The sequence below is a fragment of the Stegostoma tigrinum genome, chromosome 27, assembly GCF_030684315.1.
Source record: "Stegostoma tigrinum isolate sSteTig4 chromosome 27, sSteTig4.hap1, whole genome shotgun sequence".
Lineage (NCBI taxonomy): Eukaryota > Metazoa > Chordata > Chondrichthyes > Orectolobiformes > Stegostomatidae > Stegostoma > Stegostoma tigrinum.
The window spans coordinates 23,065,328-23,086,436 of record NC_081380.1 but is presented as its reverse complement, the minus strand read 5'-3'; the positions used below and the strand labels follow the sequence as shown (position 1 = coordinate 23,086,436).

General features: G+C 42.9%; 1 protein-coding gene across 3 annotated transcripts in view; it reads left to right on the top strand.

The window, feature by feature from the left end:
- The window catches only part of LOC125464520 (rab effector Noc2-like), a 201,205-nt gene that overhangs the window by 67,260 nt on the left and 112,836 nt on the right, over positions 1-21,109 (top strand). For all 3 annotated transcript variants that reach the window (XM_048556971.2, XM_048556973.2, XM_048556970.2), the window contains exons 3-5: positions 3,618-3,715; positions 9,085-9,228; positions 12,461-12,590. In XM_048556971.2, coding sequence (XP_048412928.1) covers positions 3,639-3,715; positions 9,085-9,228; positions 12,461-12,590 — 351 coding nt within the window. In that variant the 5' untranslated portion in view covers positions 3,618-3,638. The remainder of the gene's footprint in view (positions 1-3,617; positions 3,716-9,084; positions 9,229-12,460; positions 12,591-21,109) is intronic.

The window sequence follows — 21,109 nt, the reverse complement described above, 5'->3', positions numbered from 1 at the left end:
GGGGAAGGGGAAGATTTGAAGCTTGTGAAGTCCATGTTGATACCATTGGGCTGCAGGGTTCCCAAGCAGAATGAGTTGCTGTGCCTGCAACCTTCGAGTGGCATCATTTGTGGCACTGCAGGAGGCCCATGATGGACATGTCGATGAAGGAATGGGAGGGGGAGTTAAAATGGTTTGCGACTGGGAGGTGCAGTTGTTTGTTGCGAACTGAGCGGAGGTGTTCTGCCAAGCGGTCCCCAAGCCTCTGCTTGGTTTCCCCAACATAGAGGAAGCCACAATGGGTACAGTGGATACAGTATACAATGTGCAGGTGACCGTCTGCTTAATATGGAAAGTCATCTTGGGGCCTGGGATGGGGGTGAGGGAGGAGGTGTGGGGGCAAGTGTAGCACTTCTTGCGGTTGCAGGGGAAGGTGCCAGGTGTGGTGGGGTTAGAGGGGAGTGTGGAGCGGACAAGTGAGTCCCGGAGAGAATGGTCCCTCTGGAAGGCCGACAAGGGTGGGGATGAAAAATTGCCTTGGGTGGTGGGGTCGGATTGTGGATGGCGCAAGTGTCGGAGGATGATGTGTTGTATCCGGACGTTGGTGGGGTGGTATGTGAGGGCGAGGGGGATTCTCTTAGGGTGGTTAATGTGGGGGCAGGGTGTGAGGGATGTGTTGCGGGAAATGCGGGAGACACTGCCTAGGGCATTCTCAACCACTGTGGGGGCGGGGGTGGTTGCGGTCCTTGAAGAACGCGGCCATCTGGGATGTGCAGGAGTAGAATGCCTCCTCCTGGGAGCAGATGTGGCGGAGGTGAAGGAATAGGGGATGGAATTTTTACAGGGGGGGTGGGTGGGAGGTGTATTCTAGGTAGCTGTGGGAGTAGGTGGGTTTGAAATGGACATCGGTTTCTAGCTGGTTACCTGAGATGGAGAGAGAGAGAGGTCGAGCAAGGTAAAGGATGTGTTGGAGATGGTCCAGGTGAACTTGAGGTTGGGGTGGAAGGTGGGGAAGATGGAAAATTCCATCCCCTATTCCCAATTCCTTCACCACCGTCGCATCTGCTACCAGGATGAGGCATTCCACTCCTGCACATCCCAGATGGCCGCGTTCTTCAAGGACCGCAACCACCCCCGCCCCCGCAGTGGTCGAGAACGCCCTAGGCGGTGTCTCCCGCATTTCTCGCAACACATCCCTCACATCCCGCCCCCGCATTAACCACCCTAAGAGAATCCCCCTCGTTCTCACATACCACCCCACCAACCTCTGGATACAACGCATCATCCTCCGACACTTGCACCATCCACAATCCGACCCCACCACCCAAGACATTTTTTCATCCCCACCCTTGTCTGCCTTCTGGAGAGACCACTCTCTCCATGACTCCCTTGTCTGCTCCACACTCCCCTCCAACCCCACCACACCCAGCACCTCCCATGCAACCGCAAGAAGTGCTACACTTGCCCCCACACCACCTCCCTCACCCCCATTCCCGGCCCCAAGATGACTTTCCATATTAAGCAGCTGTTCACCTGCACATCTGCCAATGTAGTATACTGTATCCACTGTACCCGTTGTGGCTTCCTCTATATTGGGGAAACCGAGCGGAGGCTTGGGGACCGCTTTACAGAACACCTCCGCTCGGTTCGCAACAAACAACTGCACTTCCCAGTCGTGAACCATTTTAACTCCCCTCTCCCATTTCTTAGATGACTTGTCCATCATGGGCCTCCTGCAGTGCCACAATGATGCCACCCAAAGGTTGCAAGAACAGCAGCTCATTCTGCTTGGGAACCCTGCAGCCCAATGGTATCAACGTGGACTTTACAAGCTTCAAAATCTTCCCCCACTGGATCCCAAAACCAGCCCAGCTCGTCTCTGCCTCCCTAACCTGTTCTTCCTTTCACCTATCCCCCCCCTCCCACCTCAAGCCGCATCTCTCTTTCCTACCTTCTCACCTCATCCCGCCTCCTTGACCTGTCCGTCCTTCCCAGACTGACCTATTCTGTCCCCATCTATACTCTCCTCTCCACCTATCTTCTCCTCTATCCGTCTTCAGTCCGCCTCCCCCTCTCTTCCTATTTATTTCAGAACCCTCTCCCCATCCTCATCTCTGAAGGGTCTAGGCCCAAAACGTCAGCTTTTGTGCTTCTGAGATGCTACTTGGCCTGCTGTATTCATCCAGGTTCACACTTTGTCTTATATTCTCCAGCATCTGCAGTTTCCATTATCTCTGATCACTAACATCTCAAGATGTGTTCCATGGACACCATCCATGTGCGCCCGACATCAATGAACTGTGACGTCCTTCATGCAATCTCTAAAAAATCGTATGGCACATGTTTGGTCTACTTTACAGGATGTTTTTGCACCTCAGTGCTGCGCCGGCAGCCGTTAATATTGTATCACTGCTGCAAGCTGTATACTCGGGGACATCCATGCAGGCTGCATCTCTGGCATGTTTGCTCAAGCACGTAGGCTCTGAGTGTGGGAGCATTATCTGGATGCACTGCATCCTTGCCTTGCCTTTTTGCACCTTGTCTCCTCAGCCAGGGTTACCAGGTTCATGTAATGCTCTTCGCTTTCCATATAATGTAGACAGAAGGCCAAGAAGCTTGTCATGGTTGTTAACAGTCCTCTGTCAAGTCAAAGGGAATAGCTCTTGCTGAGGATTCCAGCAAAGTATGTTAAGGTGAGTCTCCAAATCTAATCCAGACCCACATTGGACCTGTCAGAGTCAGGATCCTATCCTCGAGGTGAGGCTGTGAATGTTGGGCAGCCCACCACCCACCTGGAGTCTTTTTTGGGCTGTGTTCCTCCTGGAAAGAGAAAGAGGCAGGCATTATAGGAGAAGAATGTGGGTGGCACAGCTATTACTGCTAGTGCAGGTGTGAGTGCCGTGAAAGGAGTGCAGAGGGTGAATGGGATGAGGTCAATGAGAGTGAGTGGGGAAGATTTGCAGGCAATAGCAAGAGTCGTGGAGCCTGAAATTAGTGGGAGGTGTGTCTAGTAGTGAGTCCTTAGCAAGAAGATGGTGATACTTCTGGTGGAATGGAGAAGGTCATTGACCATTGCTGGGTGTTCCTCCAAATGGCAACCAAAAATCATGGTCTCCACTACTAGGGGTGGAGGAAGGTCCACCTCTGCACATCCCATCCAACAGGACTTCCAGGACGCTGCCCGCAGTGTGGGCTGTCTGCATGTCCAGAAAAAATGTCAAGAATAATGCAAGTCAGGTCTAGTTTGACGGTGTTTGGGTGCACAATAGGCTTTTGAACAAGACATAGATGGAAGGGGTGCCAGTGTTCTAATAGCTGGAAAGTGGTGTGTTGTTCTGGGAATGACGCGGTATGATGGAGCAGAAATTTAATGTAAGAAATGTGTTTGGGGTATGCTGGGTAATTAATGATGTGAATTTTGTAAGACATAGTGAGTGGACTTATTAGGCCTCTTGGCAACAAATCCTCCACAAAACTCGATACAAAGGATTCAACCCCACATCTGGGTTATCTAATTTTGCTGAACCCATGTTGGTATAGAGTTAACTCGTATTTATATCCAACCATAGTATTTTAATAACCTAAAAATCTGCTTGGTTGCACTATTAAAATATTGACAATTACATCTTCCTCCCCAGTCATCCCTGCAGGCAGGAATCATGGCTGACACTATATTCGGAAGTGGAACAGATCAGTGGGTGTGTCCTAATGACAGACAACTTGCCCTTCGAGCCAAGTGAGTAATTGTGCAAATTATATTCCGTATTTTAAACAGGTCCAGAATACTTCCTGTGTGCAGTTTAAGTGGAAATAGTTTAGAAAGGAAACATACTCCCAGGATTTTCTCTTCTACAAATTTAAATCTTACTGTTGTCTGGAATGTCTGTCTGCAGGGAAAGATATCTTTTTACTGTAAGTGTCAAATGTTGCACTTGATCCATTACACTTGCTTGTCTTAGTGATGTACCACCTCCTTAAGAATCCTTTTAAAATTGGGCTTGTTGCTTGATTAATCTCCTTGCTGCCTTTTTCCACTTCCTGTTGTTGTTGTTGTTGTTGTTTGCCTGAATTCCAAGGTCATCTTTCCCTGTTGCTTATTTTCATTCCATCTCACCCAAAGACAGCTTTTTTCCCCTCCCTTTCTGTCTAGTTGCTGCTCATAGCGTGGGTCAAATATTTAAAAAGAATCATTCAAAAATGTGACTGGAACCCGTGAGTGATCATCTGAGCAATACATTTAATTACAAAAACAGAAGTTGCTGGAAAAGCTCAGCATGTCTGGCAGCATTTGTGAAGAAAAAAATCACAGTTAATGTTTCGGGTCCAGTGACCCTTCCTCAAAACTATAGCATCCGTAGTTCTTTCGGTTTTTATTTAACATTCAAATATGTGTTGGGTTTCTCTGGGCATCTTCTGTAGCATATGGGAACTAATAACTATGTGACAATAACCAGACTTCAGCAGTGATGTCAGATCTCAAGAATCCTGCCCTGTCCTCCCTCTCTGTGTAGTGTAAGTAGTTAATAAATGTCCATCAATTTGAATTAAAATGTGTCAACATGTACAAACAAGTTGATTTAAAAACTTACGAAGTTTAGTGAGGGGAAGAAGAAATCAAAGTACATGTGGGGAAAAGTATTCTCTGCAAAATTCCATCAGAGGTAATAGGAACTGCAAATGCTGGAGAATCTGAGATAACAAGGTGTGGAGCTGGATGAAGTCAGCATGCCAAGCAGCATCAGAGGAGCAGTTTAATTTGGATAAATGAGAGGTATTGCAAGGGAAGGACTTAGACAATTGAAAGTAGGGCCTTAACTAGGATTGTACAACAGAAAGACCTAGGAGTTCAGGTACACACTTCTTTGAAGTTTGTGTCCATGTATGTACCTGCGTCCACCGCTTCCTTGGAGGTTTATTCAACACCCTAACCACGTTCTCTTATTGAAAAGAAGTTTCCCCATGTCCTTTTATAAATCTTTCACCTCTCACCTTTTAAAAATATGCCCCTTATGATAAACCACCTGCCAGTCACCTTATCTAAAACCCTAATGATTTTATAAACCTCTGTAAGGTCACTGCTAAACCTCCAATGCTTCAGTGAAAAAGTCCCTGCCTATCTGGTGCCTCCTCTTTTATAATTAACAACTTCCATTCTCAGCAACATCCTGTTAAATCTTTTCTGAACCCTCTCCAGTTTAATAATATCCTTCCTATAGCAGGGCAACCAGAACTGGACACAGTATTCCAGGAGGAGCTTCAGCAATGTCCTGTACGACATCAACATGATGTCCCAACTTCCATACAATGAAGGCAAGTGTACTAAACCACCCTATATACATGGACACAAACTTCAAACAGTTGTGTACCTGAACTCCTAGGTCTTTCTGTTGTACGGTACTACCTAAGGCCCTACTTTCAATTGTATAAGTCCTGCCCTTGTTTGTTTTACCAAAATGCAATACCTCTCATTTGTCCAAATTAAACTACTTCTGCCACTCCTAAGCCCATCGATACAATCGATCAAGATCTTTTTGCAATCTTTCTTAACCTTCACTGTCCAATATACCTCCAATTTTGGTGTCATCTGCAAATTTACTAACCATGCCTCCTATATTCTCAACTAAATCTTTTATATAAATTAAAAAAAAGTCCCAGTGCTGATCCCTGTGGAACACCACTGGTACCAGGCCTCCAGTCAAAAAGCAACCCTCCACTAATCACTCCGTCTCCTGCTGTTGAGCCACTTTTGTATTATAATAGGGCGACCAGAACTGGATACAATATTCCAAGTGTGGTCTCACCAGGGTTTTGTAGAGCTGCAGCATAACCTCGTGGCTGTTAAACTCGATCCCCCTGTTAATGAAAGCCAAAACACCATATGCTTTCTTAACAACCTTATCCACCAGGGTGGCAACTTTGAGGGAGCTATGCACTTGAACACCAAGATCCCGCTGTTCCTCCACACTGTTGAGAATCCTGCCTTTAATCCGATATTCAGCATTTAAGTTCGACCTTCCAAAATGCATCACTTCGCATTTATCCAGGTTGAACTCTGTCTGCCATTTCTCAGCCCAGCTCTGCATTCTGTTGATGTCTCGCTGAAGCCTGCAATAGCCCTCGATACTATCCAATGGCACCTCCACCCTTCGTGTCATCAGCAAAAATACTAACCCACCCCTCAACCTCCTCATCCAAGTCATTTATAAAAACTACAAAGAGCAGAGGCCCGAGAACAGAGCCCTGCGGGACACCACTCAGCACTGACCTCCAGGCAGAATACTTACCATCTACAACCACTCTCTGCCTCCTGTCAGCCAACCAATTCTGAATCCAGACAGCCAAATCACCCTGTATCCCATACCTCCTGAACCATCATTGAACTCCTGGCCAGTCAGAGTCTGGCAGACCTGAAGAACAGCAGCAACAAGCAGGAGTAACTCTGGTGTGGGACATGGGAGGTGGCCAGCAATGGAGCTGGGCCTTGATGCAATTCTCAAATCCCTCCAGGGCCAGTTTGAATGTCCCTAGTGAGGTGGGGTGGCGTCATATTGAACAGGACTGAAGGGGGAAGAATTGGTGAGGGTCAAGCAAAGTATGCGAGTCTCTAAATGGAACAGGAAGGATTTGGAAGGAAGCCACATACCTCTTCACTGACCAACAGCCTGTGAACTTAAAGCTGCTGAGCTATAAGCCGGGTGCAGACCTCGCTTGTTACCCATTGTATCGGTGTGATGGTGGGATGTTGTCCTTAAGCGGATAATTAAGGGCCTCTGTCAGGCCACAAGCAGGTGACCTATCAATGCTGCCAGTGGTGGGTGGACTCTAGCAGCTGCTGATGGCATAATATGGCACCCTAACGCATGTGTCTGTCCACTTCTTTGCCAACCAGTGGTTGACATATAAAATTCAGCCTTTTGTATTTGCACCCCTTCATCCTATACCCCTGCTTAGTATGTAGCATTGTATTTATTGGTATTATGTTATGTCTCTGGGACACATTCGTTTTCTTGTCATGTCTATTACTGCTTGTAATCTGCTTTCCATGCTTAAGTTTTGAACACCAACACCTATCTTGAGCCAATCGCATGTTGGGAGTGACAACACAGATGTAGAAAATCATCTTGAACACCATTCAGAAATTTTCTCCTCTCTGCCTGTTTTACTATTAATTATTATTCCAGTGCAGGTATTAATAATCTCTCTAGCATGCAAGTGCTCTCTAGCTCTTGTACTGTTCCGTAATTTCTTGAAAGGTTGTTCTATATACACATCTCACTAGTTAGTGACCAATAGAATATACTAAGTCACGTAATAATTAGCTCTTGAAATTGAAAAAATCTTTTTTTTTCTCCTTGACTCTCCAAAGATGTCATCTCTGTCCAGCATTGCAAATCAGTTGTGCTACCCCTCCCATTTTCTTTCTTTCCCTATATTTTCTGAACATCTTGTGTACAGGCACAATCCTGCTTTTTTTTGTCAGCCAGGTCTCTCTTATTGCCATAATAACATATTCACACATGTCTACTTCTGCCTGCAACTCCCCAGCAACTCCCCCAAGGTTCAATGCATGGCGATTAATGTTGGCACACTTCCTGTTTTTGGAAATTGCTGCCTGTGCAGCTGATAAGGAAATTAAATGGAATGCTACTCACCACTCTTACTTGTGATACTCCGTGAGTTCACATAAATGCATTACAAACTAGAATTGAGCTTTTATTGCATTCCTTCTTATTATATTTCTATCTAATATCTTTGCTTGGTTTAGTGCTATCCCTCTTGAGCCTCCATAGAATCACTACACCTTGGAAGCTGGCCATTCAGCCCATTGAGTCACGCCAACCCTCAAAGAGCAGCCCATCCCATCCTGTAACCCCACATTTCCCATGGCTATTCCACATAATCTGCACATCTTTGAACTGTGAGAGAAACCTAGAATACCGGGGAAAATGATGCATGCAGGTACAGGGAAAATGGGCAAACTCCACATAGTCATCCAAGGTGGAATTGAACCTGGGCCTCTGGTGTCAATAGGCAGCAGTGCCAACCTCTGAGCCACTATGCTGCCCTGCTTCTTGCACCTTTAAATTTCTTCTCTGATATTACCTCCTCGATTCTATTTTCATGTCAAGTTAGTTAAAACCCTCCTTCATAGCTCTAGCAAACCACCTTCTAGGAACATTTGGTCTTGCATCTGTTTGCGTGCCACTCGTTCAGGCTGTACTGGTTCCCACAACTCCCCCAGAGCTGCTTCAGATGCCCTAGAAATATAAACCTTTCCTTTCTGCACCAGCTTGCTAATCATTTTCTCTCCTTTTCTGTTCTCTTATTTCAGGACTCATGAGCACGTGATACAGGGGGAATGAGGAGATTACTGATTTCAAGTTTGCTAGTTTCTTTCAGAGCTCCTTAAACAGTACCTGCCAGACTCGATCCTTCTTGCTATCCATGTCATTAGTACTGATACAGATCACAGCCACTGGTTTTTTTCACCCTCCCATCTCCTTCCTTTCCTCCCATCTTACAGGGTGCTCTGCAACTGCTCAGGGACATCCTCAACCCTGGCACCAGGAAAACAACACCCCATCTTGGATTTATGCCTACACTTGTCTGTTCCCATAAATATCAAATCCCCTTTTGTAAATTGTTTTCCCAGCTTTGCCTCCCAGTGCATCTGAACCGTGGTCTGACTGTATTTATCAGAGGAAATTTACTCTCCCCAGTATTTAGACTCTGGGGGCTCCTGCATTACTTAGATGGTTTACCTTGGCCATCTGGTGGTCAACCACTTCCTCCCTGCTCGCACTCCTTTTATCTGTAGAAATGTGCTATCTACAAAACTCAAACTTGCAGATTCATTGCGTGCTAGTTGCTGCTTAAACTCTGATGCCATGAGCTGCTTTCTGCACATTCTGGTTAGCCTAGCCATGAGAACCCCAAACATGGATCCCCACGTGTTACAGGATGTTCATTCTCTGACCCTTCAGAATATGACTGATTTTTGAAGTTGTCAATGGTTTAGGCTTCTCTGCTCCCGTAATTAATAAATTTTTGTATGTGTCTATTGGGGAAAATATAACAAACTTTGTCATGCTCTCTTTGCAATAGACTCAAAACTGGTTGGTCTGTGCACTCTAACGAGTCTGAGAAACAGCGGCAAAATCAGATCCTAACTAAGAAGGAGATTGCAGTTATTCTTGATGTCATCAAAAGGGCAGAAAATCTGGATCTGGTTGAACAGAAACGGATTGGGTATGGAAAATCTGTTTTGATGGAATAGAATTATTTATTATTTAAAGAATTTGGTAACTTCCCCCTGCAGAGCGCTTTGTAGTGATAGAATCTTTTCGATGCGGTCGTGCAGCTTGATAAGCTGCACTTTACACTGTCCTGTATGGAATTGAAAAATGCCGTTGTTATGGCGGACAACTATTCAAACAGTGAATGGTTAGACTCTTGTTGAAAGTCAAGCAAGAACTTTAAAGTGATTTGTAAAAGGGAAGTGTTGAAGATTTTTATGTATTTTCCCCACTCTTGGGGGGGGGGGAAATGGTGCTGGATACTGATTCTTTGGAATTGTTCATCATTTATGTAAATGATTGACATTGAATTCAGGAGAATAATTAATTCAGGGAGGAATAATATGGCATTGTGCAAAATATTAATAAATTTGCAGAATGGGCATTGCAGTTGAAGGAGGAAGGATCCCTTGTAATTTTTATAAAATAGAAATCTAAATATCATGCAGAATCATCAATTGCCAAATTAACAATATAAGTTGAAAGGGGCAAAAAAGGATAAATATTGCACTCAGTTTTATTGTTTAGGATCACACCATGTCAATTATCTAAGTTTAGCTAAAATTGTATAATTGGAGACATTTAGAACACTGTGCAATTCTGGCCTCCATAATATTGAAGAATAATGCAGAGACATCTAAAGAAGGTGCTGGAAAAACCTACAAAGAGTGTGCCAGAATTGGGTGATTTATAACTGTCAGAACACGCAGAACAGGGTGGAGAGAGGCACTGTCTCCAGAATATGTAGAGGCTTGATGAGTTAGATCCGGGAAGATTTTTCTATTTGTAGGGGAATCCAAAACTGAAGACTAAAGAAAAAATCAGGTAAAATCTTGTCACCTAAACAGCGGTTTGAATTTGGAATTCAACTCCATGTGGAGTAGTTGAGGTGAATAGCATAGATAAATTAAAAGAAAACTTGAATTACATGAGAGACAAACCAACATAAACTAAGATAACAAGGTGTAGAACTGGATGAACACACCAGGCCAAGCAGCATTATAGGAGCAGGAAAGCTGACATTTTGAACTATGCTGATTATGATTGGAGGATGCTCATGTGAAGAAAAAGAAACACGAGTATATGCTACTTGTGCTGAATGACATGTTTCTGTCTTGTAAATGCCGTGTAATGCCATTAGACAATGCAAGACAATCTCTATCTACTTGAGAATAACACCATGGCTGATGTTTTTAAAAAAAAGCCCTAGAGTATAGAAATTGAGAATTCTCCATTCCTTTGTCTTCTCTCTTATTTACCTTCGAACCCTCTTGGTGTGGTCATAGAACTACTTTTGGCATTGCAACCTATATTCTGGGAGTAACCTGCTGTCACCAACCTTTTCAATAGCCTTTTTGTTCTAGTGGCTGAAGTGTTTGCTTGGCATTTAGGCATTCTTGCTTCTATACACCTCTCCCAGAGAATCCCCTTGGACAGACTGATTCCCACCATTACGGATGACAACCTGACAAAGTCAATGTGGTTTTAGAGCGAACAGAGGCACGTTTGACATGATCTTTGCACTACGCCAACTTCAGGAGAAGTGCCGTGAGCAGAACATTGGTCTGTACGCGGCAATCATTGACCTCACCAAAGCCTTCGATACCGTCAGCCGTGACGGTCTATGGAAAATCCTGGGGAAGCTCTGATGCCCTCCTAAGTTCTTAACCATCCTACAGCAACTTCATGAAGGTCAGAGCGGCAAGGTGAAATACAACGGTGACCTATCACACCCATTCCCCATCAGCAACGGCATGAAGCAGGGCTGCATCTTGGCACCAACGCTCTTCGCCATCTTCTTCAACATGATGCTGCAGGAAGCGAAGGAGGGCATCACGAACAGCATCTACATTCACTTCTGCCCGTACGGCAATATCTTCAATCTGCTCCGCTTCCTCGCGTGAAGACAACACGGGAGCCCATCATGGAGCTGCTGTATGCGGACGACTGTGCCCTACTCTCTCACACTGAAGATGCGCTACAGACTGCAGTGACTCGCTTCTCCAAAGCTGCAAACGCTTTTGGGCTAACGATCAGTCTGAAGAAGATGGAGATTCTGTAGCATAAGCCACCATGTAGCGCATACAACCCACCTCGAATCTTGATTGATGCCCCCCCCACCCCCTCCCAAACACGGTCGAATGTTACACGTACTTGGGAAGCATAACCTCCGATGCTACAGTCACAGGAGATGTTGACAATTGCCTTGCGAAAGCAAGTAGCGCCTTTGGGCAACTGCGGAAGTGTGTGTGGGGAAACCACTCGATGATAAGCATGTCGACGAAAATCCAGGTTTGAGGCCACGGTCGTCATCACATTGCTGTACGGCTCCGAGGCCTGGGTTCTGTATCGGAAACAGATGTGGCTGCTGGAACGATTCCACCAACATTGCCTGCGCTCTATATTGGGCATCACCTGGCAGGACCGCGTCTCTAACAACGAAGTGCTGGAAAAGGCCCGGCTCCCCAGCATCGAAGCGACCCTTCTCCTGAAGCAACTTCAATGGTCGGGTCGCGTATCGCGGATGGACAACACCAGAATACCCAAGACTGTGTTCTTCGAGGAACTCTGCGACGGCAAAAGAAACCGCGGCACCCCACGCAAGCGCTACAAGGACCAACTGAATCAACAGCTGTCTCAGGCCAGCATCGCCTCAACGGAATGGCAAAAGCTGGCCTCTGACAAGGACGCATGGCGGAAGAAAACTACGACGGCGATGGAGCAGTTCGAATGTTCGAGGAGAGCAGCCGCAGAGGACAGGTGGAAATGCAGGAAGGAGTCCTCATGTCATGCCCTGCTGTCAGGAGCATTCCCCTGCCCGCGCTGCCCCAGGATCTGCAGGTCCAGAATAGGACTCTACAGCCACCAACGGTTGTGCCAACGAAATCCAGGAAGACACTGAACAGAGACTAAGTTTCTCTCATAGAAACAGGTTGAGTAAAAAATTAATCATCGTCACCAGTGTGCTCCATTTGGTATTGAAGACTTTGTGGGAGCAAACTATTAACATTGTTTGCTTACTGAAAAGAGGTAGATGAGCTAAACCTAAATCAAAAGAAATATCATAAACTTCAAAGTGCCCATAATAGCATATTTTTAAAAATATTGTAATGCTAGAAATAACTTGATTTTTGAGATGCCGCAGTTATGCGATAAATTTATTTCCGCTTCTTTTTGTGATCTAGTCGCCTTGTTGAACGTTTAGAAAATATGAAGAAGAATGTGATGGGAAATGGTCTAGCTCAGTGCTTGTTATGTGGAGAGTTACTTGGATTTCTGGGATCAACATCTGTTTTCTGTCAAGACTGCAGAAAGGTAAAATACAAGTGCCAATTTGGTGTGTTTTGTCTAATTTCAATTCATAATACAGTTCAATGATTAATGCAGTGCTGTGGTGAAGGAGGCCGATCTGCAAAGCGGCTCTCTAGATTACTTTATTTGTCAATATTGATTAAATTCTGAAAATTAATTGTAGAACTATTATGCTAGCTTTAATTAGAGAAAATAGACATGTAGAATTGATGGATTGAAAATAAATGATGATCTCATTTTAAGATGTTCTCTTCCATTTACAAAATGCATCACCACTTTTTTGGAAATTCCACACATTGATTTCTAAGATCTGTCAATAAAATATGTATACAGAAATGAGTTTTCTTTGGCCCAGTTGACAATGAAGCAGATAATATCTGAATCAATATATCTCTATTGTGCTGTAAGATTGTTGTTGATAACAGATCTTGGAACCATTCATGATACAATCTTAGAATAAGAATTAGAGGACCAGTAATTTGTGTTTGGAAAATTACTTTCTCCCAACTGTGATATCCTGCTGAAAACAAGATAGATTTGGAATTTTTGAACCTTATGCACCCTTTGAAATAACACAAGTTGAAACTTCTGAGTGTGGCTTATGATTTGTTGAAAGCCTAGACCCCTAGCAGAATTCTACCAGTGATAGAATTGTGATCTCTAGAGATGGAGGTTGAGAACATCCTGAGCAACTCTTAAGAGGGGAGAAAACAACAACCAAACTGCCCAAGCTTTTTTCATTACTGCAAGCAAAGATTGTAAAAGAAAACTCCTTTGAAACTCACTTCCACAGGGTCAGCCATTCCAGATAGGTATACATGCTGTCCCTGTAGCTGGACCATTAATGGCATGAGTTCTAATATCCAACACAGGCAAGCAATTATGAATCATTTATTGCATCCGCCTTGGAATGTGAGCAAGTGGAGGTGACCACTCACCTCTATCCAAAGTGCATGCACCTGAAAAATTGCATTCCTTGTAAATTCACTTGTTATAAAATGTGTACATTATGACACAAAATTCAAGGAAGTTTAGAACAATTGTTGCATTCCAGAAGAAAACTGAAATGGTACAAAACAACAGAATTAAAAATAATCAGATAGTAGGAACTGCAGATGCTGGAGAATCTGAGATAACAAGATGTAGAGCTGAATGAACACAGCAGGCCAAGGAGCATCAGAGGAGCAGGAAGGCTGACGTTTTGGGCCTAGACCCTCCTTCAGAAATAATTAATTAGTTTATATATGTGCTAATTTAAGTGTTTCTAAAAGCCTTTTGCTTCACTAGTAATTCTGAATTGAAATTAAGGTCACAAATACCATTGAAATAAGCCCATAAAAATTTGCTTTTTTCATTAAACATGCAACATGTGGGTTTTTTAACAATGATTTTGAACTGTTTGGAATCAGTACATCTTTTTAATGCCATTGAGAATTGATAGAATACTATTCACTGAGTCATCATCCAACAGATTTACCAATATTTCACATTTCCTTTTCAAAAAAAGGCAAATTAGCAACCATTTGACATTTGTTGTCATTGTGTTGTTTCTTGGGTTAACATACATACTATGTAACTGGAGTATGTGAGGGACATCTGACTCTATTTGCCCTCAATGTCTATTTACAAAGATCACAAACTTGTATTATTTCATTTTATATTCTGTTTTATGTTCACATTTCCCTGGTAATTAATTCTGCGCACGTGCAAATAATTAAAGATAAGTCTTTTTCCTCTCTGCATATGCTTCTCTAATGGGATAATATAGTTCTTCAGCTTGCAATAGAGATTATTAACCCTCCATTCTCTCCTGCCAGACATGAAATGAATTTTTCTTTCCCCTTGTGCTGTTAAAATTAACTTTGTTTTGATAAAAGTACCATGAGGGTGATGAAATAGATCAGCTGTTTGTTTCCAATGACAGGTAGATCATGAAAGTGGAGGCTGTCAAATACATATGAAGTAGTGTAAATTGTAATGCTTTATTAGCAAACTTCTCAAACAGGATTTATACATTGAGTCCATTTTCAACAGATGGTGTATTTTGAGCCAGGATTTCTGATATAAAGAAAAGATTATGTACTTGGGTATAGTATTTATATTTTCTTATTCTGATCCACTAACTTTCTTTGTTAGCTCCCTGCCTTCTAAAGATTATGTACTTCTGTGTGCCAATTCTTCAAATGTCAGCTCACAGAATCTCCTCAACATTGGAGGTGGGGTCACTATATTGCAGCTGGGTAGATTATGTGCTCACCTACCATTTTTGCATGCTGGCCTCCATGTTAGTGAGCAGGAATGGGAACAAAGAACAATACAGCACAGGAACAGGTTCTTTGGCCGTCCAAGCCTGCACCGCTACATTTTCCCCTTCCATTCTAAAACTATCTTCACTTACAGGATTCCTATGTTTCTATTCCCTTCCTATTCATGTATATGTCTAGGTGCTTCTTGAATGCTTCCATGTTCTAGACACTCACTACCCTTTGTGTGGAAAAACTTTCCTCATCTTAAATCTGAAGCCTCAAATGCAATTGCAGTATCCTTTCTTTCTAGCTGAGGTCAAATGTCTCATGATTCATGATTTATAGTTATAGGAACTTATCTGATGCATTCTTGCTGTTACACTGCTGGGAGATTGTATTTCTTTTACCCTAGATAATAGTCTTGTCATGCTGAGAGGAAAAAAAAATCACTTGTTCCCTGTTTGACACAGAAGGATTAAGGGAAAATGAAACACTTGAATAAATCACATGCTGTGGAAAGAAGAATTGGGAGAGTAGTACAATGTGTGTTCTGCTATGTGCATCTCACCTTTGCTATTAAGGACTCTGTGTGCTCTGCATATATAAAGATGTTACTGTCTGCCATTCTGTTATGAATCTGTAAGCTGCACAACACATCATTTGGTTTGCTGTAACATCTGCTCTTATTACTTTTTGTGTTTTATTGTTTTAGCTAAGATAACCCACAGTTAAATGATCCCAAATGAGTGATTATTCTATCATTATTAACATGACATTTTAAGCAGTGGTGGAAAACACTGTACTGATGAGGCCTATCATGCTTGATAGACAACAATGCAAGTTGATTTACAGCTGAAACATGTGGCCAACAGTCTTTAAATGATACTGAAAGTGCATGAGACAACTCTCAATGTCAGTATTCGTTACAATGTCAGAGAATCTTGTAAAGAGAGCTTATTTGTAAGCAGACAAATCCCTATTGAGAGGGCAGTTTCTATCACTTGAGATAGACAAGTGATCAGGATATGTTCTGGCTTGAAAACAAGCATGGAAATGTCAAAAGCATGTTGTCAGAATGTCCATATCAGGATTAACAGCTGAAGTACTAAAAGATCCTGAAAAGATATTCAATCATAGAATCACACAGTACAAAAGAGAACCTTCAGCTTATCGAGTCTGTACTGCCAAAAATACATTACCACCTACATTAGACCCACTTTCCCACTCTAGGCCCATACCTTGAATGTTATTACGTTTCAGGTGCTGATGTAAGTAGGTTTTGAAGGTTGCCTCAACTACCCTCTCAGGCAGTGCACCCAGACTCTCCCCTTCTGGATGAAAAAGTTTTTCCTCCAGTCCTCTCTAAACCTCCTGCATTTTGAGAGAAACAATTGTTGTTGGTTTAACCCGAGTACCACCACACCTCAAGTGAGTGGGGAGGGTGGAAAGGCAAGTTCTTCTCAATGTTTGGGCCATATTTGAAGACCTATTCAGTCAGATTAACCTTCTACATTCTTCAACTAGAAGTCATGTTACCTAAAAATGTAAAACCTTCAGCATATAACAGTTCACCAGTTCTAAAAGCAGGATCAGTAGTGCTGAAGTGCAAGTAAATTCAATCCACCAGGATGTCGGATATTCTACATTGTAATTGCTAGTCCAACAGTATATACAAGTGGCTTCAAACTAGTTGCAATCCATGAAACTGGTCCGACCCCAGAGACACAACAGTAACTACAGAGGAATGTTCAATTAACACTTGCAGATCTGAATATGAAAGAGGAATGGTACACTTCACTTTCTTCTGAATTAGTTGAGTTTAAATCTCCATTCTACACTGTGGAGAGAATAATGAAAATTCACGAGAAAAGGCTAAACAGCTAGCTCTGGATAATTCTGGACCTCAGACAGCTGTCTCTGGGATAGTGAAAGCCTTTTGGAGATACCGCTACTTAGCTCACAAGGATGAATGAAGAACTGAAAGAGAGAGAAGGGAAGCTGAATTATCTATAAGTTCTGTATTATTAATCCAATGAAAACATTGCCAGTTTACAAAAAAGAACTCAGACTTATTAATAAAACACGACTAGAGAAATATTGATTTGAGATCTGAGCAATGCTGGAGAAATGACACATACCTGTTTAAAAAAACACAGGTGGAAGTGCACAGTGCACACAATAAGGAGCTGCAAATCACTCATGACTCCAGTCTTTCCAGAAATAAATGCCAACATTAACATGAAGTAGGACACGGAGGAAACCAAACAACCTCTTGAAACAGCAAGTGGGAGAGGTCCAGTATTCAAAGAAAACGAAAATTGAGGCTGAACGGTTATCATAGTAGGTTATGAAGGAGAAAATATAACGAAACCTAGAACTTTAGAATAACCTTGGGTGCAAAATTGGCTGTAGTCAGTCAAAACAAACAAGTTCTGGAACAGCAACCACATCCATGAAAGCAAAATTTGATAATATACACCAGAATCAACAGACAATAACACTGATGACTGTGAACAATTGATGATACTTCCCTAAAAAGACACTTTCATGGGATCCAGACCTATCAGCAAAATACCATAGAGATTCATAGTCGTCCTTGCGCTGTAAATAGTTAAATGTCATTTTTGTAAAAATTCCCTAACAGTACAATGGGAGTACCTACAGCCAATGGACTACAGCAGTTTGAGGGTAGCCCACTGCCACCTTTTTGAAAGGCCAGTTAGGGATGGGTAATAATGGCTGGCTAAGCCAAGCTAGGATCTTGTGATTGAATTAAAAGCATCTCCCAAAATCAGCACCTGATCTATAAAGAGTTAAAACATTGAATCAGTGATCATTTTCTGAGCTGTGGATTGTTCAGGTGGAGGGGAGAAAAAAAATCAAATGCTCATCCTTTAGCATTTCTGACAATCCTCAGTATATTGCAGTCCTTGTGATGACTCTAGTGTATCCATATCAGTTCCCAGTCTGGCTCTGTAGTTAAACATCTTCTTAAAATAAACTGTATTTCGAAATTATTCTACATGGTTAAGATACTGTTCCTGGTCAAAAGTAGTGTACAGAAATTTTCTTAAAAATGAAGGAAATTGAACTTTGATAAGATTTGGTGGCACGAGAAGGCAGAAATTTGATAGGGCTTTCCTGGATCAGATCATGAATGGAAAATCTGATACAGATGTGGAATTCCTTGCTATGTCAGTCACTTATACCTATGCAATTCTCAACGTGCAAAGAATTTGATTATTCATGAGCTTTGGCCAAGAGTGATGGCTACAACTGGCAGGCTAAAGAAGCTGCTATGACAGTTCAAACTGATCTTAATGTTCAGTCAGACTGCATTCATTGTGACACAGAAAGGGAAGACTGGGCCGATCTACTTGACTGTCAACTTGTAAATTTCAGTTTAGATTTGCACCATCAAACATGTCAGTTTCATATGTGGCTGTCAGAGATTAAAGATATTTTACTTGCATTTAGAATAATTATTACTGTAACTCTGGTACATTTCAATATGTAGGCCATACTCATCTATGATATGGCAATCCATGTCTTGTCACAAAGTTTATTTTATTGCTGTATCAGAATAATGAGGTTCATGGGTGTACATAGTTGTATTTGCATGTTTGTTTGTATGGATGTATGTATGATTTTATTCTTCAAAGCTTCAAAATAAAATATATTGTATCAGTATGCACCACCAAGAAGTTAGGTCTCAGATATGGAATTGACTGTTTTACCCTGGGCATCTTTAAAATCTAATTTAAAACTTAAATCCTATTTTTGTTCTGTTCCACCCCATCACTATGAGACTAATCCCAAATTTCATAGTGCTTTCTTCAGTACAGTATCCAGATTTGAAACCAATTAATTATTTTGGCGAAAATACAGAAACATGAAAGGCTGAGTAAAGAAGGTGGTGAGGCTAGGCCAGATAGCAGGAGTGATTGTGAAAAAGCTGAGAATTTTATGTGCTGCACTTTATTTTTTAACGATAGCTATTGAAAATTTTTAAAGCATGACTGAGGGAGAGGGACTGAACAAATGATAGACAAACCATAAAAAGCAGTGCAAGAATTCCTTGAGAGTGCGCACTTGCAAACAAATATTCAGCATAGTAATGAATGTAATAATAACTCGGGGCAGGAAAATGGGCTCTTGTGGCATGGTGATAATGTCTTCTGAGCTAGGCGGTCCAGTTCAAATCTCAGCTAATCCAGAGGTGTATAAGAGCATCTCTGAACATGTCAATTAGAAAATATCTACCTCTGGGCAGGGCAGCCACTAGCAAATCTGTGGTACTGAGACAACGTATAAGGAAGTATAGGAATGCAGTGTCCATTGTTTGTCTGTCAGGTGTGTTCCTCACCTTAAAATTCAATGAAGAACATTGTCTTTTCCCGCTTCTTCCGAACGTGTTGATTAAAGTTAGACTTGTGAAAGTATTCTAAATCTGTACAATTTCAATATGGTTTGAATCGGATGTCCTTTTAAGCTTGTCAGCTTACATTCAGAAATGCTGTACTAATATAGTTCTAAAGCTTGTTAAAATCTTCAAACCTTTATCAATTTTCTAATTTGAAGTGCATTTGGAATAACTATTGATATGTATTAAATTATTGAAACAAAGCTTCAAGTTGCAATTACTTGTTTTGTAGTGAACTACTGCTTTCAGACTTTTTAAAATCTCTAATTTGCAAAAGCTGTCATCTTGGAAAATGTTCTAGTTTTTTACAATCTCCCATCCTTTAAAGTCTTTGTACTTTTAAAATCTTGTCTTTAAAACTTTGTTCATTTTTAGTCAATTTTTAAAAAATCTGCTTCCTTTTAAATGCTGTTGTATTTTTAAAAATTGCAAGGACTGTTCAAGTTATATACTGTAACATTACTTTTCACTTCTTCTGTTGTTTGCAGTGCCCAGGTGACTAGTTCATGCTTATAAAAGATTTCTGACTTATTAATTAAACATTGCAGTTTACAACAACTGCTGAAGGGAGAGTAAACTGCTTTTCTAGACTTAAAGTTTTTTTTTACTGCAGTGAATGGAGACAGTTGCTGAGCCTGTGGTGACCTGATGGCTCCTCTCAGTCTTGTTCTCAGTTCCAAGCTATTCAGTTGCTTGGGAGCCAATTACATGGTTGTTAGCAGGCCAAGCTTCTGTCACCAATAGTTGCTCCCCAGTCCACAAACCAAGCAGCTATTTCTTGCTAGATAATAAAATGTGAGGCTGGATGAACACAGCAGGCCAAGCAGCATCTCAGGAGCACAAAAGCTGACGTTTCGGGCCTAGACCCTTCATCAGAGAGGGGGATGGGGTGAGGGTTCTGGAATAAATAGGGAGAGAGGGGGAGGCGGACCGAAGATGGAGAGAAAAGAAGATAGGTGGAGAGGAGGGTATAGGTAGGGAGGGGATAGGTCAGTCCAGGGAAGACGGACAGGTCAAGGAGGTGGGATGAGGTTAGTAGGTAGGAAATGGAGGTGCGGCTTGTGGTGGGAGGAAGGGATGGGTGAGAGGAAGAACCGGTTAGGGAGGCAGAGACAGGTTGGACTGGTTTTGGGATGCAGTGGGTGGAGGGGAAGAGCTGGGCTGGTTGTGTGGTGCAGTGGGGGGAGGGGGCGAACTGGGCTGGTTTAGGGATGCAGTTGGGGAAGGGGAGATTTTGAAACTGGTGAAGTCCACATTGATACCATTAGGCTGCAGGGTTCCCAGGCGGAATATGAGTTGCTGTTCCTGCAACCTTCGGGTGGCATCATTGTGGCACTGCAGGAGGCCCATGATGGACATGTCAAGAATGGGAGGGGGAGTGGAAATGGTTTGCGACTGGGAGGTGCAGTTGCTTATTGCGAACTGAGCGGAGGTGTTCTGCAAAGCGGTCTCCAAGCCTCCGCTTGGTTTCCCCAATGTAGAGGAAGCCACACCAGGTACAGTGGATGCAGTATACCACATTGGCAGATGTGCAGGTGAACCTCTGCTTAATGTGGAATGTCATCTTGGGGCCTGGGATAGGGGTGAGGGAGGAGGTGTGGGGGCAAGTGTAGCATTTCCTGCGGTTGCAGGGGAAGGTGCCGGGTGTGGTGGGGTTGGAGGGCAGTGTGGAGCGAACAAGGGAGTCACGGAGAGAGTGGTCTCTCTGGAAAGCAGACAGGGGAGGGGATGGAAAAATGTCTTGGGTGGTGGGGTCGGATTGTAGATGGCAGAAGTGTCAGAGGATGATGTGTTGTATCCGGAGGTTGGTGGAGTGGTGTGTGAGAACGAGGGGGATCCTCTTTGGGCGGTTG